Source organism: Chaetura pelagica, unplaced genomic scaffold (assembly GCF_000747805.2).
Source record: "Chaetura pelagica isolate M959 unplaced genomic scaffold, ChaPel_1.0 scaffold171, whole genome shotgun sequence".
NCBI classification, from domain to species: Eukaryota; Metazoa; Chordata; class Aves; order Apodiformes; family Apodidae; genus Chaetura; species Chaetura pelagica.
In genome coordinates this window covers 3539629-3558787 of record NW_009952066.1, presented here as the reverse complement: position 1 = coordinate 3558787, position 19159 = coordinate 3539629, and the positions used below count along the sequence as shown (strand labels likewise).

Genomic DNA, 19159 nt, shown 5'->3' with positions numbered 1-19159 from the left:
TGCTAACAGATTGCTGCACATTGCTACAGGGCCACAGGGGTTGCTGAAATGATGATCACTCACAGGAAGAAATGCTCTGTCTTGAATTAGTTGACCAGCTTGGTGAGGGGAATTTTGGAAAACTGAAGGCCTTTCTGGGAGGGAAAAACTATTTTATTTTATTCTATTTTATTTCATTTCATTCACAGTCTTTGGAGAGTGAACGGTGCCTCCATCCCCGTAACCTGACAGTGCCATCCTACCAAGTTGATTGGTTGGAACCATTTGCACTCTTTGATTTTACTGTCACTCCATACACGTACTGGGGCAGGGCTCCAACAACATCTGTAATCCTTCAAGCCCCTGAAGGAGGTACTGGAATTTGATGTCCCCTTTCTCCCCTGTAACAGCTACTGGGACCAGGTCTGTGTCAGCAAGTGAAACCCTGGAGAGGAATGAGCAGCTTTAAGGGCTAGTCATCTACAGGCAGAGTTGCAAGGACATGTTCTTTAATATCTTTGGCAATTGTCTACTTCACACCTAAATGCACACAGCTGCAGTAATAACATTGGGAACAGAAGCTGCATGACAATGTATCTACCACATACCTATGAATATGAGCAAGAAAAAGAAATTCAGACCCATTACAATGGCCATCAAAGGCTGCATGTAATATATTAACCATATTAAGTTTTTAATAAAGGTGATGCACTTTTTATTGTTTACTTCAGTGTTTAGTTTTGCACTTATGTAGGTAAAAGTTAAGGCAGCTAAAATACACTGCTGATTGACTGGAACACTGAGAAAGTTTATGAGCTGCAGTAGATCTTGAAGTGGCTAGAAAAGGGAGTAGGGTATGCTTTATATTGTGACAATTCTTGCAGCTCCATTGTTACCAACAGGACTTGGCTAAATAGTTATGTCCCAGTTTGAGTGCAAGAGTGCATTTTTCTCTGTTCACACAGCACTTTTTTTGCTAAGCAAGGTAAGATCTGATACCTGCACACCACTGAAAAACAAAAAGGAATTAGCATGAAGACTTAGATATTCCTCTAAAATTTATGCCTCACCAATTTCTATCTGTCTCTGTCAGCATTGGGAACATAAAGTTCAGGGGCAAAACTAGAAGAGTTAATTTTGAAGTAGAGTTTGTGTTTTAATAGGAGTACTTCACTCTGAGTTTTTTATCAGTTTTTGTTTGTTGTATGTTTTTTTCTTTTTCATACAGTTCCTTCGGCCCCTACAAACCCTAGAATATATGTATTTCAAAATAACTTACATAAAACTGATGAGAAAATCCTTGTGGAGTTCAGGTGGGAGAGGCCTAAAAGGAACAATGGAGTATTAACACAGTTTAGGGTTTACTATCAACTACTGAGTCAGAATGGAACTGCTGAGACTTTTACAGAGTGGAACACAAGCAACGTCAAACCCACCTTGATGCTCTTTTCTCTCAGGGATGTGCTTCCTAACCTCACAGTAAGGTTTCAGGTATGAAAAGTCTCTGAGCTTATCTCGTGCTAAATGGTAGATGTTATCAGTGCAGCCTGACGTGTTTGCTTAGGAGGTGGTATTGGTCATGCGGCAAGAACTTGTGGTTTCTGCCTGTGGAGCTGCTGATTCACTGTCTCACCTTTTGTTACCTGGCTTAACTTTTCTACGTGTTGTATTTTGTACTAAATAAGGTGCAAAGTAATGTGCAATATCGACAGGTCTGGGGAGGCCCAAAAGAAACTTTTCTAGAGGTCTCCCAAAGCCACTGCTAAAAGCTGCAAGTTAAACACAGATTTGGCTGAGCTGGTGGAGAGTAACAGGCTATTAAGACAGAGCCACAGATCAAGGGAGAAATGCAAGGACTCACATGGCTTCTGTGAACAGAGACTGACTTCCCTATTAAAACTTATCAAGAGGTCATGTTTTCATTGTGATAAAAAGTTTGGAACACACAGAACACATGCGTAAAAGACAAGTTTAAAACACCACAGCATGTAATAGGCCAAATGCTGGTGGGAGAGAACACCATGTTGGTTGCAAAATCACCCAACAGTAGGAACTGCTCCTGTCTGGGGAAGTCGACAAGACTCTCTGGTGTTCTTTGAGCTTTAATTGATAAAAGTAGCATGACTTGTCACTGCCTGGGCCACTGCTTAAAATTATCTCGATAGCCATGGTCCAACCCTGAATGTGGCTTTTGAACCCACTAGCACAGTCTTAGGTCAAATAGAGCACATGTATGTTCCCAGCTGAGCAGTCAGGGGATCTGGTTTTGTCATTAATTATGACTTTGCAGACTCTCAAATGCAATGACTTAGTTTGCTACTTAACATATGTAACAATCTTCTGTCTTGCAGGTGCAAGCCTTCACCTCTGTGGGTCCAGGACCTTTGTCTGATTTAGCAGAGAGGAATTCATCAGGTATGGACAACTCAGATGCCATCTCATGGTGTGCGTGTAACAGCTGGTGAAATGGACAGTACAGGAATTAGATAATCTGATAAACAACAGCCTCTGACATTTAGTGTGACGTTTGTTCCACCTTACAGTAGACACCACAAAGAAATAGTTATAGCTTCTGACATGAAATGATAAACACATTTCTTATCATTAGAATATATTCCAGGATTTTCAATAATTTTCTCAAAACTATGCTAAATAAACTTTTTTAAACAACCGCAGTGTAGTATGGAGCAGCAGGTTTTGATCAGTAACCTGCGTGCTGCTAGAGATCATAGAGTGTTTCCAATTGTGCTGCAAAAGGTAACTGGGAGAGTTAGAGATCTACTATTTCTAGTTGGGCTGTTAAAGGTAATTAAGTGAGCAAATTTGGTTTTACCAGGCTTACATTTCTAACATAAGCATGCAAAATGTAATTTAAAAAATCTTACAAGTTTGCATGTGATGACAAGAAGGTAACACTATTTTATTTATTTCCTGTGACATATAACTAAATATAATTTGTGCAGGGCCTTTGTTTATTTTTATCTTGTCCTTGCTTTCCTTATGAATGGCTGTTGTTTTCTAGAGTGTTTTTTAAATAAATTCTGCTATGCCCTTTTCCTTCCAGATCTTTGCCCTGTCCCAACTCTGATAACTGTTTCTACCAACAAGCTGTTTCTTACTGACATAGACAATAATCAAACCATATGGGAATTTTCAGCAAAGGCAAATGTAAAGGACGTCTGTTATATTGCTAATGATGACAAAATGTATTATATAGCAAAAGATTCTCTTTTTCTTCTGAATGTACGAGATACTTCACATTTTCAGGTATTCTTTTTTTGTTACTTCATTCCCTTTCTTGAGAGAATCTATGAGAATATGTAGCCATTATTGTAATTATTTTTTGGCTAATTATATTTTTGAAGAAGCAAAAAAATACATATTTGATACCGAAAAAAAGCAACATAATGAACACAACACATTTAATGACAAAACACAGTGGGGAAAATAGAATTGGGAAGACATTTTTTAATGACTCAGTTTGTATGAGAAGTAATGTGGATAGTTGGATGATTTTCCTTTCCAGCAGTACAATAAAAAATACATAATATAATTAATATAATATAATAAAACTTGGACTTCAATTTTAATTTTTTAAAAAATCATCAATAGCTATTAGAATAGGCCAGAATATGCCATTGGTAAGGTTTGTCTATTAAACATATGCAATTTTACTGACATCTGCTTTGTTGAGAAGATATTTCAACAGACATTTTGTTTAAAATTCGAATTATTAAATGCAATAAATCTATTTTTTGTATGAAATGTAATTTAATTTAGTTTCATTTCATTCTAATGTCAAGAATATGGAAGCAGCAACTGATTTTTATAAAACGATAGTGCTCGTTTGTATAAAAATATTACATCTTTGTTCCATGGCATCTTTTTCTATTTTGACTTCTACTTGCCAAGTAGAAATTATTTCAGAAACAAATCTAATTTCATAATGTCCTAGAATCAGGTGGTAAAATTCTCCTCTCAAGCAGTTTTAGTAATCCTTTCATTTTTTTCTGAAGTTTTTCCAAGATTCACATCTTCACAGTGCTACAGCCATCACAGTTGACTGGATTGCAAGACATCTCTTTGTTGCTCTAAAAACACCATGGAATGGAACTCAAATATTTTATATTGATCTGGAGCTGAAGAATAAGTCTTTAAAAGCCTTAAACATACAGTTGGGTAAAAAGAATTCAACTGTATCATGTCTGTTGACATATCCTTTCTTAAGGTGAGGCATATACTGCTAACAACTTTTTCAAGTGTGTTTTAAACATGATTTTAATTAAATTTGTCAAGGACGGAAAAGGAGTTTTTATAGTATATGAGTCTTTTGCATTGTGTTGTTCTCAGAAATTTCTGGATGTAGTTTGATTTTTATATTGCTATTTGAGCTTGGACATAAATAATTTCAAAAAGATCTGTGTTTGAGTAAAGATTTCAAGTAATACTTCAATACTGATAGGTTCTTCTATTTAAGTGATGGAAATGAAAGTCAGCACCAGATAACAATTTTTTACAGGAACTTTTATCCAGAATAGTCAGTTACTGTGAGCTGCCATTCAAAAAATATCTTTCAAACACCAGGAATCACTCTGCATGTATGCTCCTGTAGTTACTTTGTTTTAAATGCTGGGGATGTTTGTGACTGTAGTTATGTACATGCCATGTACATGTGTTTAGGGTATACTGCTTAGATTGAAGGTTTTCTACTATAAGCAATGTGTTTTATTTGGTAGCCGCTTGTACTGGATGGAAGAGCTTGATTATGGCAGCCACATGTTTTATTATGATATTCTGAATAACACCGTGCACCACATTTTGGGATACATATCAGTAGAAGAACCTATGAGGAACAACTGCACCTGTAACGTGGCAGAATCAGAGCTAGGAAGACCTATGAGTATCGATGTGTCTGACTCCAAGAATCCCAAGCTGCTCTTTATCAGAGGAAGAGATGAAATATGGGCCTCTGACGTGGATGGTTGCCACTGCTGGAGAATTACCAAAATACCAATTTTTCAAGGTCTGAGAGCTCTGTTATGTTTCTTGGTAATTTGTGATTCTCACTGTCTCTTACATCAGACAATGTTCATTTGAACCAAATGGCAGTCCTGAAGCACTTTCTTTATAAAATTGATTAACCTATAGGCAAGATGGATAACATCTTCTGTGTTCTGTTTTTCCAGTTGTGTTTTTTTAATTTGTATTTATTTATAGCATATTTTTTTTTTAGTTTATTTGTTGGTAGAAACTAAGAGAAAGAATAATGTGAGGACATTTACTGATGCAAGTATTTATTCTAGTAAGATATAAATCAAACAGACATGCTGCAGGCTCAAGTGCTACTTGCCAATAGATTTCACTTAGAGTATTAACACATTGTTTTGCTAGGGTTTCATATCAGATATACCTACCACAGTGAATCTTAATTGAAAGATTCAGCATCATCTCAAGTTATGCCTGAAAGTGGCATTGAAGACTTCAGTGTGTGGGGAGGGTATTTAATGCAGGTATAGTCTTGTATGAATATTTATCTCTGCTGCGTTTCTTGTAATGGTAATACTTAATCTTGGTTGCTCACTTTTCAGCCCAATTCTGGAGGAATGCTGGTAAAGCTGTTCTGTTACCAGAGAAGCTGTGTTAATTGTTCCTGGGAGATGGTAGAGCACTGTGGTTTTCACCTGGGGAAAATGAAGTTTCTACAGAGAGCAGTCACTCTTGTGTTTTATTTCTGGTGTTTGTTAATTGAATTGCAGTTCTCATACTTATGGATAGGAAAAAGCCTTCAAATCTACACCTGTAAGCTGAAATAACAAACGCCTATTGGAAAATATTAAACATTTATTTTTCAGGGGAGGTCTTTGAAGATGTTATGACCAAGATATTCACTTATATTGACTTACTGTGAATACAAGCAATCTTCTGCTCTTGTAAAATTGTCAGTTCAGGGTTTATTCTGAAGCTTAACTATGCAATTTTTTCCTACAGGTAGGAAAATTGGCAGCTTGACCGTGGATAAAGTATTTATATACTGGAGCATTGAAACAGAGGCATACACTGAAATTTGGCTAGCAAATAAAGAAAGCATAAGACACTTTCTTCAGAAGAGAGCACATCATGAGCTAAAAATCTTAGCCTACAACTCACTGATGCAATTGTATCCAGGTAGAGGGGCTTTGGGTTATTTTCTAAATGTAAAAAATTTCATTCAGAGCATGTATTTGATTTGTAGATCATGCTATATGTGTTTATGTAGAGCATGCTTTATGGATTCAGGTACTTTCTAGAGGGAAACAATTAACTGTACACATTTTAAAAAGGTTTAATACAAGGACTGACCTTGAGTCGGATCACATGAAAGGTCATGATGATGCCCATGTTTCAAAGGCTCAGGATGCTAAAGTCAAACTATGCCTATTTTCAAAGTTAAGTCAAACCTAGAGATCTAGAAAAGGTGATTCACATTAAAGCACAGAAAAAAAGCAATCGTGTCAAAAGTGTTCTAGCAGGGGGTTGATAATGATCCCTATTATGATACAAATTTCTGGTGCTGGTCACAAGTATGCAGAGCTGAAAAAACGTCTGCCCTTCCAAACACACAAAAAAATAATAATTCTGCTTATTAAAATTAGATCCAATTACAGCTCATATTATCGCATATCCAGGCTTCTCTTAGAATTCCTTATATTTTAAACAAACCGTTGCAGAATTATAATGAAATAAATAAAAATAGGTTTTACTAGAATGTTAGTCACAGTGCCTGTAGGTATTACCTTTGTAAATGGAGAGGTTTAGAACAGGTACAAGCATGATGAATATATCCAAAATTATTCTTTAACTTCAGTTTTGCATAGAAATCTGACAAATATACAGAAGAATATTTTAACAGGATGGACTTCTTTGGAATAAGAGAATTGCACGCTGTGTTGGATAACCAGTAGAGTTACTCCTGCCTGCAGTGGCTCTCACCAGTGTCCAGGCTATTCTTACCAGCACTTTGGGCAAGTTTGTTCCCATGAGGTCTTTATGGGCTTGGCATTGGCTCAGGAGCTTGGTTTGGCCCTTGTACAGAATGTACCAGTCCTCAGGGATGGGGTTTCCTGAAAAAGCCCCAGGCTTAGCTGGTGCAGAAAGAAAAGAAGCAAGTTTAAGTCCAAAGGGATTATTTCTACTCAGAGATCCCCACAAAACTCTTCTTATTTATACTGCCTGCTGCAAAAATAATTGGAGGAATACACTGCCTTTGCATTTGCAGGTTTTGAGGGATGAGGCAATGCACAGAATCATTCACATAAGTTTAAGATAAAAGTAAATGAACATAATAAAATGAGAAAAAATACTTTCTTCTTCTTGATACTGAAAGAAAATGATGTATAATGTGAAACAGTGGTGTTTGCAAAGACCAGCTGGGTTGACTGACATGCTTTTGAGTGCTTTTGTGATGTGAGCAAGGAGTACGGCTAGGTTTTCCTTTCATTTTAACCTATTTAATTGCCATCCAGAGATGTGATGTCAGTTGATCATTTAAGACATCAGAAGTACTCAGCGAAAATTATTGTCCTGTCAGATTCTGCGAGAGAATGATTTCTCTTCAGGGCAAGGAGGAAGGGGACTGAATACATAGTGAAGGATTTTCTTGTCAGGGTAAACACGTTTCAATTGAATTGCCTGGCAGAAACTTTTAACTCTGAAGATTACTCAGTTCTTTATTCCATCTGGGACTTTTCCCATGGGAGTTTTACTGCTTTAGGTATCTTTAAAATTGACGAAAAGTCAACCTTACATGTATTTCTGTTGAGCAGACTTTTTTATTCTTGTTCGCGTATATGCATGAGCCTGACTTTCCTAGGAATTGGCAACATTGTTCATGAGGGAGAAAAGCTCTCCACAATGAGATCGGTTGTCCTGGCCTATGGACAAACATTTGTCATTGGACCACCTTCTCTATGCAAGCAACTTTATATTTTTCATTTTGGCAGCAACTCCATGTAATTAATTTTAAATTTCTTTCTAATAATACATCAAGTGATCAGGAGTTTTCTTCTGTTACTACTTGTTTCTTATCAGAAAGTAGCTTTTTAATTGTTTTATTCCTATAGAATCCTTTTCTCCTTCCAAAATTTCTCTTTCCTTTCCCTGTTTTTACTATGAATTTTACACATGAAATGCTGTTTGGAAGAAAAGAGAGATAACATTTATTGGGTAGAGAACGGTACCTTCTATTCTATCTCTTTTCTGTAACAAGCAAGTTTGGACTTGTCAGTGTGATCAACTACAATCTGGATTTCAAAGACAAACCTGAGTTCTTTGGCAAACCTGTGTGTTTAGCAAATAGGTACCTTTAGTAAATATGTATGTCATAAAAGATAAATGAGACTTTACTTTGATAACTGTAATTTTTTTGTCCATGAAAATAATCAAATAAAGTGCATCCAGCTGAGATTTTCTTTCTCTTTCTGTTGTTGAAAGCAGAGAGAATCCTTTGCAGTTATGTTTTCTCATAGGAATGCCAGTAGAATCTCATGCAAGTTTGGATCGGTTGTAAAGCAATTAATTTTTTCTTTAATTTTTATTTTTTTTATGTCTTTCCTAGATAAAAGATGCCTGACTCTATTGCCAGACACTGAAGAACTGACTGTCTTTTCTACGACCAACACCAGTTTTACACTAAGCTTGCCATCTGTCGTACCAGAGCAGCTATGCCCCGGCATATCACAGCCTACACCAACGTATCTGGTATTTCTCAGACAAATTGCTGGCTGCCACAGGAACTCAAGCTACCATTTGTCTGCTCTACAGCAAAAACCATTGGTATGGCTATTTTGGAACCAAAATGCATGTAATATGGTATACAAACAGGGAATGTGATATTGCTTCAGATAATGTTATAAACTGTTCTGTAATTTTCTATCAGGGAGTTTTCCATTTCCATATTTCCAACAGTAATTCCTCATTCTCCTTGGTATGAGTTACATGGTAGATTCCTTGGCTTTCCTTTGTGGAAGTACTTCTCTGCTTTTTAACATGCCTTTTCTAAAATCCTGTTGAAACAGGTCTTAAGTTTCTACTTGTAAAAAGAGTGGTTGTGGTTGATATTAATCTATTTAAATAACTCTTGAGGCTGTCCAGCAACCATGTGGCTTGACTTTATGGTTTTTTTGGTAGTTGTACTTGCCTTAGTAATTTTTGTCTGTTATTTTTTTTTTTTTTCTTTGCCATTTCCTATTTAAGTACCAGCCCCTGAACAACATGCTACTGTATTAATGATAGATACACCTCAGCTTGTTTTTTGATATGTGTTTTCTGCAATGACCTATTACCCAAACTGATTTTAACATTCTTTTTTAAACACTGAAGTGTTTTAGAATACAAAAACACTAACGAGTTTTTTTAACACTCCTTTCATTGACAGTTGATTAGTGTGACACATGACCCTTCTCTAAGAATATATGTTTATTATATAATTTCAAATTGCAGGAATTTCAGGGTCCTATAGCAACCATAGACAATTTACAGCCATTTTCAAGTTATGTCGTACAAGTTGCAGTGAAAAACTACTATTCAGATGAGGAAGTGCTGCCTATGGGAAAAGAGATAATTGCCACAACATTGTATGGAGGTTTGTTTCACATTTTGTTTCGGTTTCAAACAGAATTCTCATCTCAGTTAAAAAAAGTTGTGTTTAAGTTTGTCTTGCAAACCAGAGAGCAGAGACTTTTTCTGCTTAATAAGTAACTCGTGTAGATCTTCACAAGATTTTGGCAACCAGATTAGAAGACTCTGTAAGATTCTTAAGACTTATAGGTATTCTTTAATGCTTTTGCTCACTGGATTCCTGAGGAAAGATAAACTCTGGTTAAAAAATGGCAAAACAGTTGCAGTTTCTGCCCTGGACCGCATTTATAGTAAGTTGTGTTTGAATGTGTATGTGGTTACATATGTTTAAGTATTTGTGTTATGTATCCATTCATTACAATTTTTCCCCTTGGCTGAACGTTATACTCATAATTACTGTTTCTTGGGGAAATGCGGATTTGATTTCTTGTGTACCAGACTGAAAAGACAACATGTCATTTTTAATTCTCTTGGCCTGAATGTAAATAGCAGGTTTTCAGTTGGTTTCAAGAATTTTGATGTGTCCCTCTTGACCCCTTTGACACTAGAAGAAAGCTTAGGAGATGTACTTTGAACTTCAATGTTCACTGTATCATTTAGGACAGAGAGTAAACTGGCTAGAAATTACCTGCAAATAAATGCATGCATCAGTAAACCTAAATTTTATGGCAGAAAGAAGCTAAGAGACTTCAGTGGGAGTGAAAGGGTGAGAGAGGTATGAGTGAAAGAGGCCAAAGTATGATGGCAAGGCAGCCAAGTGTAATCATGTTTCAGCAGTGCTACCTACTTACCAAGTCTGTGATGAGGTGTGACCTGCTGATGCAGTGGAAGAAGATGGGGACAAGAGCTTGCAGCATTATCTGAGGGAGCAGGTAGCTGTAGCCTAGAAAAGGATAACAGGAGCACAGCTTGCTTTCTGGAAAAGCAGGAAGCATTCAAAAAGCAACAAGCCAAGGTTACATTTGGGGAAAACCTGCACGTGGTGGTGTCTATATGAGACAAGATGCAGTGCAAGTGAAAGCTGTAATTTATTGTTTTCTCTTGAGTACTAAGTTGCTTTTGAAAAAAAAGAAAAGAATGAAAGACAAAAGAAAAGGGAAAAGAAGGCATCATCAAGAGCATCCAAATTCTATACGGCCTGTTACTCAAGCTGGTTCTTTATTATATGAGAGCTGGACTTCTGTAGCATGTCTGGTTTACAAAGCCAGTTTTCACCTCACATAATACATGTGTGTACTTTATTACCTGATAGTATAGCTCCAGAAATATGTCTAGGTAAAACCTTCCTCCATTTCATGCTTTAGGTGTGTGATTTTGCAGATTTCTCTTTTTTTTTAGTTTTCCTCCAAAGGACTGTCCACCTCTTCAGTGCTCTCTTAGTTAGCTTAGTTGTGTTAATCACACTCCTTTTGGACACATATTCTAGAATAAGAAATAGGGGACTTCTTTAACAGTTCTGCTGTTGTTGTGTAGCCTGTGTTTCATTATGAGGGATCTATAACTCCACTCAGCACACACTGATTATCCAGCTGATCATAGCAAGCTATGGTTTTGCCTGATCACTGGTATACTATACCTTCTCCTCTTGCATTCATTCTTCACTCACAGTTATCCTCTCCACCCTGTTCTGGAGTTTTCACTGCAGAACATAATCTGGTGCTGCCTTAGTTCCCTAACTAAACAGAAACCAGCAATGGGGTTTTTGCTTGTGGGTTCAGACCTCTGTTTGAGTCCAAATCTACCAATTGATTATCTTGACATATTTGATGAAACTTGGGACAGGAGATTCAACTCTCTGTTGCACTTTCTTGCTGACCCAGGTGCTGGCACTGTGAGTGCCAGCAGGTCTCCCATCTGTCCTTGAAAAAAACATGATCCAGAAGCTTTCCTCAGATGCTACAAAGGCAACTGATATTCATAGGAACACTGAGTGCAAGATTTGCTTATTCTTGGAGAATACTGCTAGTCTAAGCTAGGTGCCTCCTGTTGTTACAAATACCTTAATTAGGACAGGAAGAGGTTTCTTCTCACTCCCTGCATCACTGTATTTGCAGTTGTGATGCAGCTACGGCCCTGGTTTCCCTGAAGTTCTTGTCTTTTGGCAGAAAGAAAAGGATGCATGCTGTGCCTTTGCATATGTTGTCTTGCATTGCAATCAACCCAATAGAATTGCTCAGCACTTTTTCTTGTTTTGCATGTGTGTGTGTACGTGTGCACACTTCTATCTGTCTTCATGAGGAGCTGTATTTGTGCTGTGCTTCAGAAAATTTTCTTATAATTGGAGGCATGTTTCTGGACTTGCCTGATGAAAACATGGACAAGTATAATGAGTGCTAGCTATTCTCTTGTGCACAGATCATTCCTTGTTTCTTGTTCTGAAAGCAGTTACATTTTTACCCTTAAGAAAACCTCTGTTTAAGATTAACCCCTTTTCACCTTTCAGATGAAAGTGGAATGAGATGTGCAGGTACACTGCCACTCTTCTTTTGGGATCCAGAGACGCTATACTTTGGAAATTCTCTTCCAACCATGCTATTTTTCTTTCTCTTAACAGTTAAATCTCTTAGCATCTGCAGCACCAAGCAAATAAGATCTCATCTTATGTGGATCTCTGAATATTATGAGCATATTCTTAAAGAGTCCATGGCAAAAAAAAAAGAAAAAAAAGAAAAAAAAAAGAAAAGGTGGCCTATCATCATTAGATTTAATTTCTTTGCATGGGAAACATCTGTATTGTAAAATTTGTATGACACACGGATTGAATAAAACTGAATATTAATGAATGTGGCAAGAATTTACATGGTTTCTTCTTTTTGTGGTAAACTGAACCAGCAATGTCCACCCTTTCAGTGTGAAAAAAAAAAAAAGGATAGAATATGAAATGAGAGACTGGGCTGCTCCACTGAAATGGAATTTTTCAGTCTCAAGTTAAAATGAAACATGAAACTCAGAACAGGCTTCTCTAGTTGGGGCAAAACAAAACTCTGGGATTAAAATGAAACCCTAGAACAAACAAACAAATGCAAAACGACAAAAAAATTACACCAGCCCCCAGACCCTCAGCATTTTTAATATGTATTTGTATCAACATTCAGAGCTTTTCACAATTTCTTGAAAAATTTCCAACCAGTATATGTGTCCTGGCACTTACTTATGTTCTCATATTCATGAATGTAACTGTTAGTTTAAATTGTAATCAGATGCTGCTGGAGCCTTTTCAACTGTGTATGCTATTTCACCTCTGAAGTGTGAATTCCCTCTGTCTTTCCCCCTTCCTCAGTTCTCTAATGAAATGGAAGAATATTGGATTAATTTGTACTTTCCAACAAATAGCAAGATAGAGGGAATGAAGAAAAGGAAAACAGCTTGGAAAAATGAATGCATTGCTCTTGCCACAGAGTGTCACTCTTACTCCACGTATATTCTTGCTAGTGAAATGAGAATTTTGTCTTCTTTACTAGTCTAGCTTCTCCACATTTCACTTAACCTCTAGCCTTGCTACTAAGGCATAAGTTATAGCATATGTATCCACTATTCTCATGTATGGGGAACTTAGTGTAATGACTTGTTAACTTTTTACCTACCTGGTAAGTTCAATTGGAAAAAAGAATTTTTAGTGCAGAGTTGGAGCATGCTACATACCATTTCAAAGTCTGTGATCTCAAATCTTCAAATGAAGGGTTGATTTTTCCAAAACAATTAATTGAGTTACCACCTGGAGTGGACATCAGACCATCAACCCAGTTTTTTGATTGCACAGCTGAATCAGACCATGTGTTTCAGAGAAAAAAATTGTAAATGATGTCAAACAATGCGAAGTTTAGAGGTTTCTTCCTTCAGACTTTTCTGCTCAAGAAAAGATTTTCCAATGGGAATAGCCCATGGGTACTTTTCCTAGTGCATATCCAAATAAGCACCATACTAAATTGACATCTGAGACCCTGATTAGGAAACTAAGAGAGACTAGCAATTCAGTGATATGATTATTTATGTAGTGGTATAGGACAGCATCTGGGTTGTTTTTTTTTCCTCTGCTTAGATGGTAGGACAGTCAAAGAGATACAAAAACAGTCCCTCAAAATATTTTAAACTAGTCTGCAGCTGACTGACTCTACAAGGACATGAGTTTTACATGTTAGTGTGTTAGTCCTGTAGATGGATCATAGTCATATGCTTATAAGTTTTTTTTCTTTCCCTGATGACTTTTCTAAAAATAAAATGAGAAAACCTCTAGTAAGGTCTGTACCAAAAAGGAGATCATTTTTTCTCTCTGTTTCAGTACCAGAAGCGGTTGATTCCATTAAGACAGTAGTTTTGTCTGACACCACCATCAACGTATCTTGGAGCGAACCTCTGAAGCCAAATGCACCTCTAGAATCCATTCGCTATCAATTATGTGTCAATTTATTGCCTCCTGTCCCAGCGACACCCTTGCGACAAAGTGAATTTCCAAATGGAATACTTGCCTGGTCTGTCAGTGGGCTCCAATCTGGAACAAACAATTTATTCAAGGTATAACTACAGGCAGTTTAACCTGTTTGTTCACTAACTTGCAAATCTGTATGCTGCTCTTCTGTATACCTGTATGTGTCATTTGAAAATATGTGAGTTGATCTTGGCAAACTTCCCTCAGTCCTTTAATCTTAAGAAAAATTAACCATCACAGTTTATTCCTACATAGGTTGTTCAGATTAAATCTTTAGAATGGAGTTATTTTCTATGTGGGGAGCAAAGCACAGATCTCAAGAGTAAATAGGAATTTCTGCTGCAATTTTGTTGTTACTGCCCTGATATGTCATGCACCATGCTAAGAGAGGGTCAAGTGACTGGTAACCTCTGTTCTCAAAGGAGGACACCTGAATCTGTGACCTGCTTGTGAAGGACTAGGTGTAGTGAAATAAATGAGGCTATGTGAGTACAAATAGGTCATGGTTAAAAGAGAAAGCTTTTTCTCAGGGAAGAAACATTCCTGGAACTTCCACCAAGGGAATGTCTCCATATGTTATATCAAGAGTAGACTCAGCCACTTTGCCAATTGCTGTTTTCCCTTTAATAAATAACCTTACATTTAGCAAAAAAATTGTATTTTTTGTGAGTCCAGTAAACAACAAAAAAAATGGATATATCCATAGAAATAAGAGATGACTGAAATAATGGTTGACTGATTCTGTCTTGCAGCAGTCACATTTTAAATAGAAGTATCTTATAAAATCTGCAAGTAAGCTCCCAACGAAAGCAATCTATCATTTTTGAGCCTGTAACAAATGCAGAGGACTAACAAGACTTAAAAATAAAGTAGGGGCTTGGCTATTTGGTGGCCTTTAAAGAAAGTTTCTATAGAGAAAGATATTGAAGGGTGATTGCAAACCCTCTGTCCAGGCATGTTATAGGCAGAGGAAATAAAAAAACAGGCCAGCCCCAGGTTAGCTAGCAGGAGCACTGAGTAGGATATCCATCCATCAGCTGCTGCAGCTCATGTGGCCTTCCACGTCAGCACCACACAGAAACTTTAGTGGCTTGTGTAGTTATGCAGGGCTATGAACAGCAAGAATCAAGGGGCAGAAACATCAACCCCTGACACCTCTGCTGACTCAGCAAGTATTTTTGGACAACCAGGGTGGGGAAAGCACCATCCTGAAATAATGGCAGTGTTGCATGCCTGAGCATGTGTCATTGCTGTAATAATTAGCAGAAAAGAAGAACTTACTGTGGAGATAATATCAAGAAGGTAGAGGAATCAAAGGAGTTCAAAGCAGTAAGGACTAAAAAGGCAGTTGGGAAGGCTCTGTTAATATGCTGTAGAGGAAGACAAAAGGAAAAACAGGCCGAAGTATCTAGTGGGGTTTTTTGTTTGTCTTTTAGCAATAGAGGACCTGTGACTACTTATATAACACAACTATATGAACCCAACAATAGGACAACAGATCAGGAGAAGGAAAGATCAGGTTAAAAAATACTTTTGTAGGTCATATGTAATTAAGTCAGCAGTGTCTGATGGTCTTAAACTACATAAGGACATGGTTAAAAATAATCTGTGAATGTTTACGACTATCTTTTGTAAATTTTGGAAGAGAGGAAGTCCCACAGAACTAGTGAAAAGAGTCATACAGCTTCAAAAAGGAAATTATACACCACTTTTTGTAACTTCAGTACCTGAAGTTATTTTAAGGGCACATACAGTTTTCCTAGGTCTATATTAGGACATATATCTGTATTATTAGAGTTATATTAGGCCTAGATTAGAACATAATGATAAACAGTATATAAGCATCTAGAGGATAACAGAGGAATAAAAAAGTCCAGCGCAACTTTGTAAGAACAAAACATGCTGCCTCTCCCTTTATACACTAAGGGTTAAAAGGAAAACAATAAATTATGTATTTGGACAGCAGATCTATCACAGGGTGACATTTCCAAAAGCCATCAAGTAAATATGTTGTCTGCAGAATCCACACAGGGTACATTACAAATGCAGTCAGTGAGTGGTTTTCACAATTCAAACATGGACTAGAAGAACATTCAGTTGATGGCTGGAGATAGTTGTTCTGGCCTTAATTTGATTTTTTTGTTAATGATTTGGATGATATAATGGGGAATATGTATATACACATATATCTATAAACCTATACATATGTATATAAGCATGCATACCCAAATATAGGTCATATTTGATTGCGGCTTAGTGGAAGGCAGTGTGCTAAGACACTTTCTCACCTTTTTTTTTTGTGATTCTAAAAAACAACCTAGTGCATGATGTGAAAGGGAAGACCCCTTAGTAAAAAGATGAAATAAGAAACAGTCTCTGAGGAAGGGGACTTTAGGGCATGCACTTGGAGTCAGAAATGTGTAATGCTGCAGCTGTGAGGCTCAAATTGTTCCCACACCTGTATTTATATTGCCTGAATATTGTCTTGCTTGAAAACAGCTGGTCTTTCAAACACTTGGAGTTGGCAAAACCACCTTTCATACTGGTCTGATACTGTACAGTTCATCTGTTTCCTTACCAGGTTCTTGCTTTTCATCCCGAAGAGAACTGGTTTTCTAAAAGTGTCCCTGTTATTGCAAAAACTTTTGAGACGCCACCTGCACCTGTCAACATAGTTCCCAGAAATACCAGTTTTCAGCTAGAATGGAGAGCTCCTCTGCAAGTCAATGAGACCAGCTTCTGGTTTGAGCTGCGTAAGGTAAAAATATCTCCTCATGTTTTTCCAGATTAGATCAAATTTAACTCACTCTGTCCTATTGAGCAGAACAGGGTGACAGGACGTATATGAAAAGTCTCAGTGTTTAATTTGGGCACAGTGACATCAGTCTTAGTGGCTCAGAAGAGGCAGGTTGGAGGCAGTGTTTGCCAGGAACAAGGGGGAGTGCAGCTGCAGCAATTAATGCTCCATACTGCCAAAGAATATCCTGGATGACCCCACTAGAATTCTTCAAGGGTCTCCTGTTTCAGTAGCGTCCCTTCCCTCTTTCCTCACTGTCCTCCATCAACCTGGCTGGTAGCTAAAAATCCTATATCTGCTCTGCACAAGAAAGAAAAGGAAGAGTTACTCAGCACTAAATATAAGCTACAATCTAGTATATGAATTTTATTTTCCTGTGATAGAAGTTAGAAGAAAATGCTGGAGAGAAAAATGGGCACAGTGATGCAGACTGTAGACGTAAGTGCTGCAGCAACAGCAGCATGGTAGGAAGCTTCAAGTTTTAATATCTGGACCACTGGACACAGAAAATGTCATGTGCTAACCTAGATCACGTAGATTCCTTAATACAATAGTTGGATTTTTTAGGCCAATACCTAAACATTTCCCATCTGCCCTAAAACAAATATAGCACAGTTCAACAGAACTGCCTCTTTTCAACTGCATCATGGCAAGCTGAACTCCTGGGTGCATTGCGGTGATCCAGAAATACAAGCTGCACAAAGATAAGCAAGGGGAAGGCTTCTTTTGGATGTTGTTCTTTTTGGCTGCCAAGACCTCTAGGTCTCATGAAAAAAAAACAAAGTAAAAAACTAGGTTTTGTGTCCTTGGCCTCTAAGAGACCAAAGTCCTGTGACTGAAACAACACAGGTGTAATCTCTCCCCTACAATTCTAAAGGGTGGCAAAATAGTTAATCTATCCAGGAATAGAATTGTGACACATTTTCAGCAGAGCAAGGAAGCTGACCATGATATCTTATTTTTTCCAGTGGCAAACAAAAGGTGACTGGTTTTCCCCTGCAAGCACTACATGCACAGTAGATCTTGTTTACACATGCAATCTCACAGGAACTCTTCCTTCAACCAACTACTTTGTAAGAGTAACAGTAGTTTATGTTACAGGAATGAAAAGCACTTCCTCTTCAACAAGCTTTAAAACTACAGGTAGGTACTTAATGTAAAATAACAGGATTTTAAGACTCTTTTAAGGATGTGGATAATCAAACAAATTATTTTGTAAAATGTATCAGGCAGTTTTCTTATGTTAAGAGCCAGTAGTTGTGTGTGTTTGAAAAATAAATAACACAACACTGTATCTGCAAAAGTAAAAAATGAGGAAAAAAATGAGGTTCACTTCTAAATGGAACAGAGGAAAAGCATGAGTGAAACTGAAATGAAATGCCTCATCTCAACTCCTAACTACTGGTGAAAGGCTGCATGTGAATGAAAAGTCTGACATTTCTCCACCATGAAGAGAAGGCTAAAGATTAATTTTCCATGGGGATTACTGATCTAGATCCTCAGTCCTTTTGTATGTGTAAACACCAATGTGCATATTTAAATTTTGCTCTTTGTCCATTAGCCCTTTTTCTCTGTATAACAATGTTTAAGTGTTCTGTTTGTTCCCCCTATTTGGCCAAAGCTGGTGTTCCCAGCAAGCCAGGAGTTCCGGAAAGAGCAGAAGACACAAAAAACTCTGTCCAGTGGGAAAAGGCTCATGACAATGGAAGCAATCTGACCTACTACATCTTAGAAAGCAGGTAAGCTACGTGTGCAGGCTCTCTTTGTGCAGGGAGCAGCCCAGAACAAATCTGCACACGTGCAGGGGCTTTCATTTTGGCTCTTGTAGGAAGAGTGAAATATCAATGACACAAATGGTCCATCTCATGGGATCTCTTTCCTGGGTAAACTAAGTAGCCATAATCTCCAGAAATTCCTGGAAAATGGAGACGAGAATGTACACTAACATTTCCTGACCAACCCTGTAATACAAGGATACATTTGTGTATATGGTGGTGAATTAGAAGATTTTGAGATATTTTCAAATCACGGTCTTCAAGCATTCAGTGTATATTTTCAGCTAGAATATATGCAGAAATATCTTAGCATTCATAGGAGTCATGAACAAGTGTTATAAAGTTGTAAGAAAGAATAACAAATTATTCCTGCCAACACGGGATGGGATGATATTTTAGGTGCTCTGTCACCAAATGCAGACTGCCTGCACTATACGTGTCACACTCATTTGGCATCTATAACATGCCAATTCACACTCATTGTTGTACTGGCACTGGAAGGGCTGAATGGACAGGTTAGAGTATATTTGTGTGTGCAGTGACTTTGAAACAGCTTATTTTTTTACC

At 37.4% G+C, this 19159-nt stretch overlaps 1 protein-coding gene across 1 annotated transcript in view; it reads left to right on the top strand.

Moving 5' to 3' along the window:
• ROS1 (ROS proto-oncogene 1 , receptor tyrosine kinase) overlaps positions 1-19159 on the top strand; it is a 74867-nt gene that overhangs the window by 29018 nt on the left and 26690 nt on the right. The window contains exons 21-33 of the mRNA XM_010004862.1: positions 190-351; positions 1208-1470; positions 2331-2394; positions 3044-3246; positions 3996-4207; positions 4716-5002; positions 5968-6144; positions 8573-8790; positions 9457-9598; positions 13874-14106; positions 16602-16778; positions 17786-17960; positions 18439-18556. Of these exons, the coding sequence (XP_010003164.1) occupies positions 190-351; positions 1208-1470; positions 2331-2394; positions 3044-3246; positions 3996-4207; positions 4716-5002; positions 5968-6144; positions 8573-8790; positions 9457-9598; positions 13874-14106; positions 16602-16778; positions 17786-17960; positions 18439-18556 (2431 nt within the window). The remainder of the gene's footprint in view (positions 1-189; positions 352-1207; positions 1471-2330; positions 2395-3043; positions 3247-3995; positions 4208-4715; positions 5003-5967; positions 6145-8572; positions 8791-9456; positions 9599-13873; positions 14107-16601; positions 16779-17785; positions 17961-18438; positions 18557-19159) is intronic.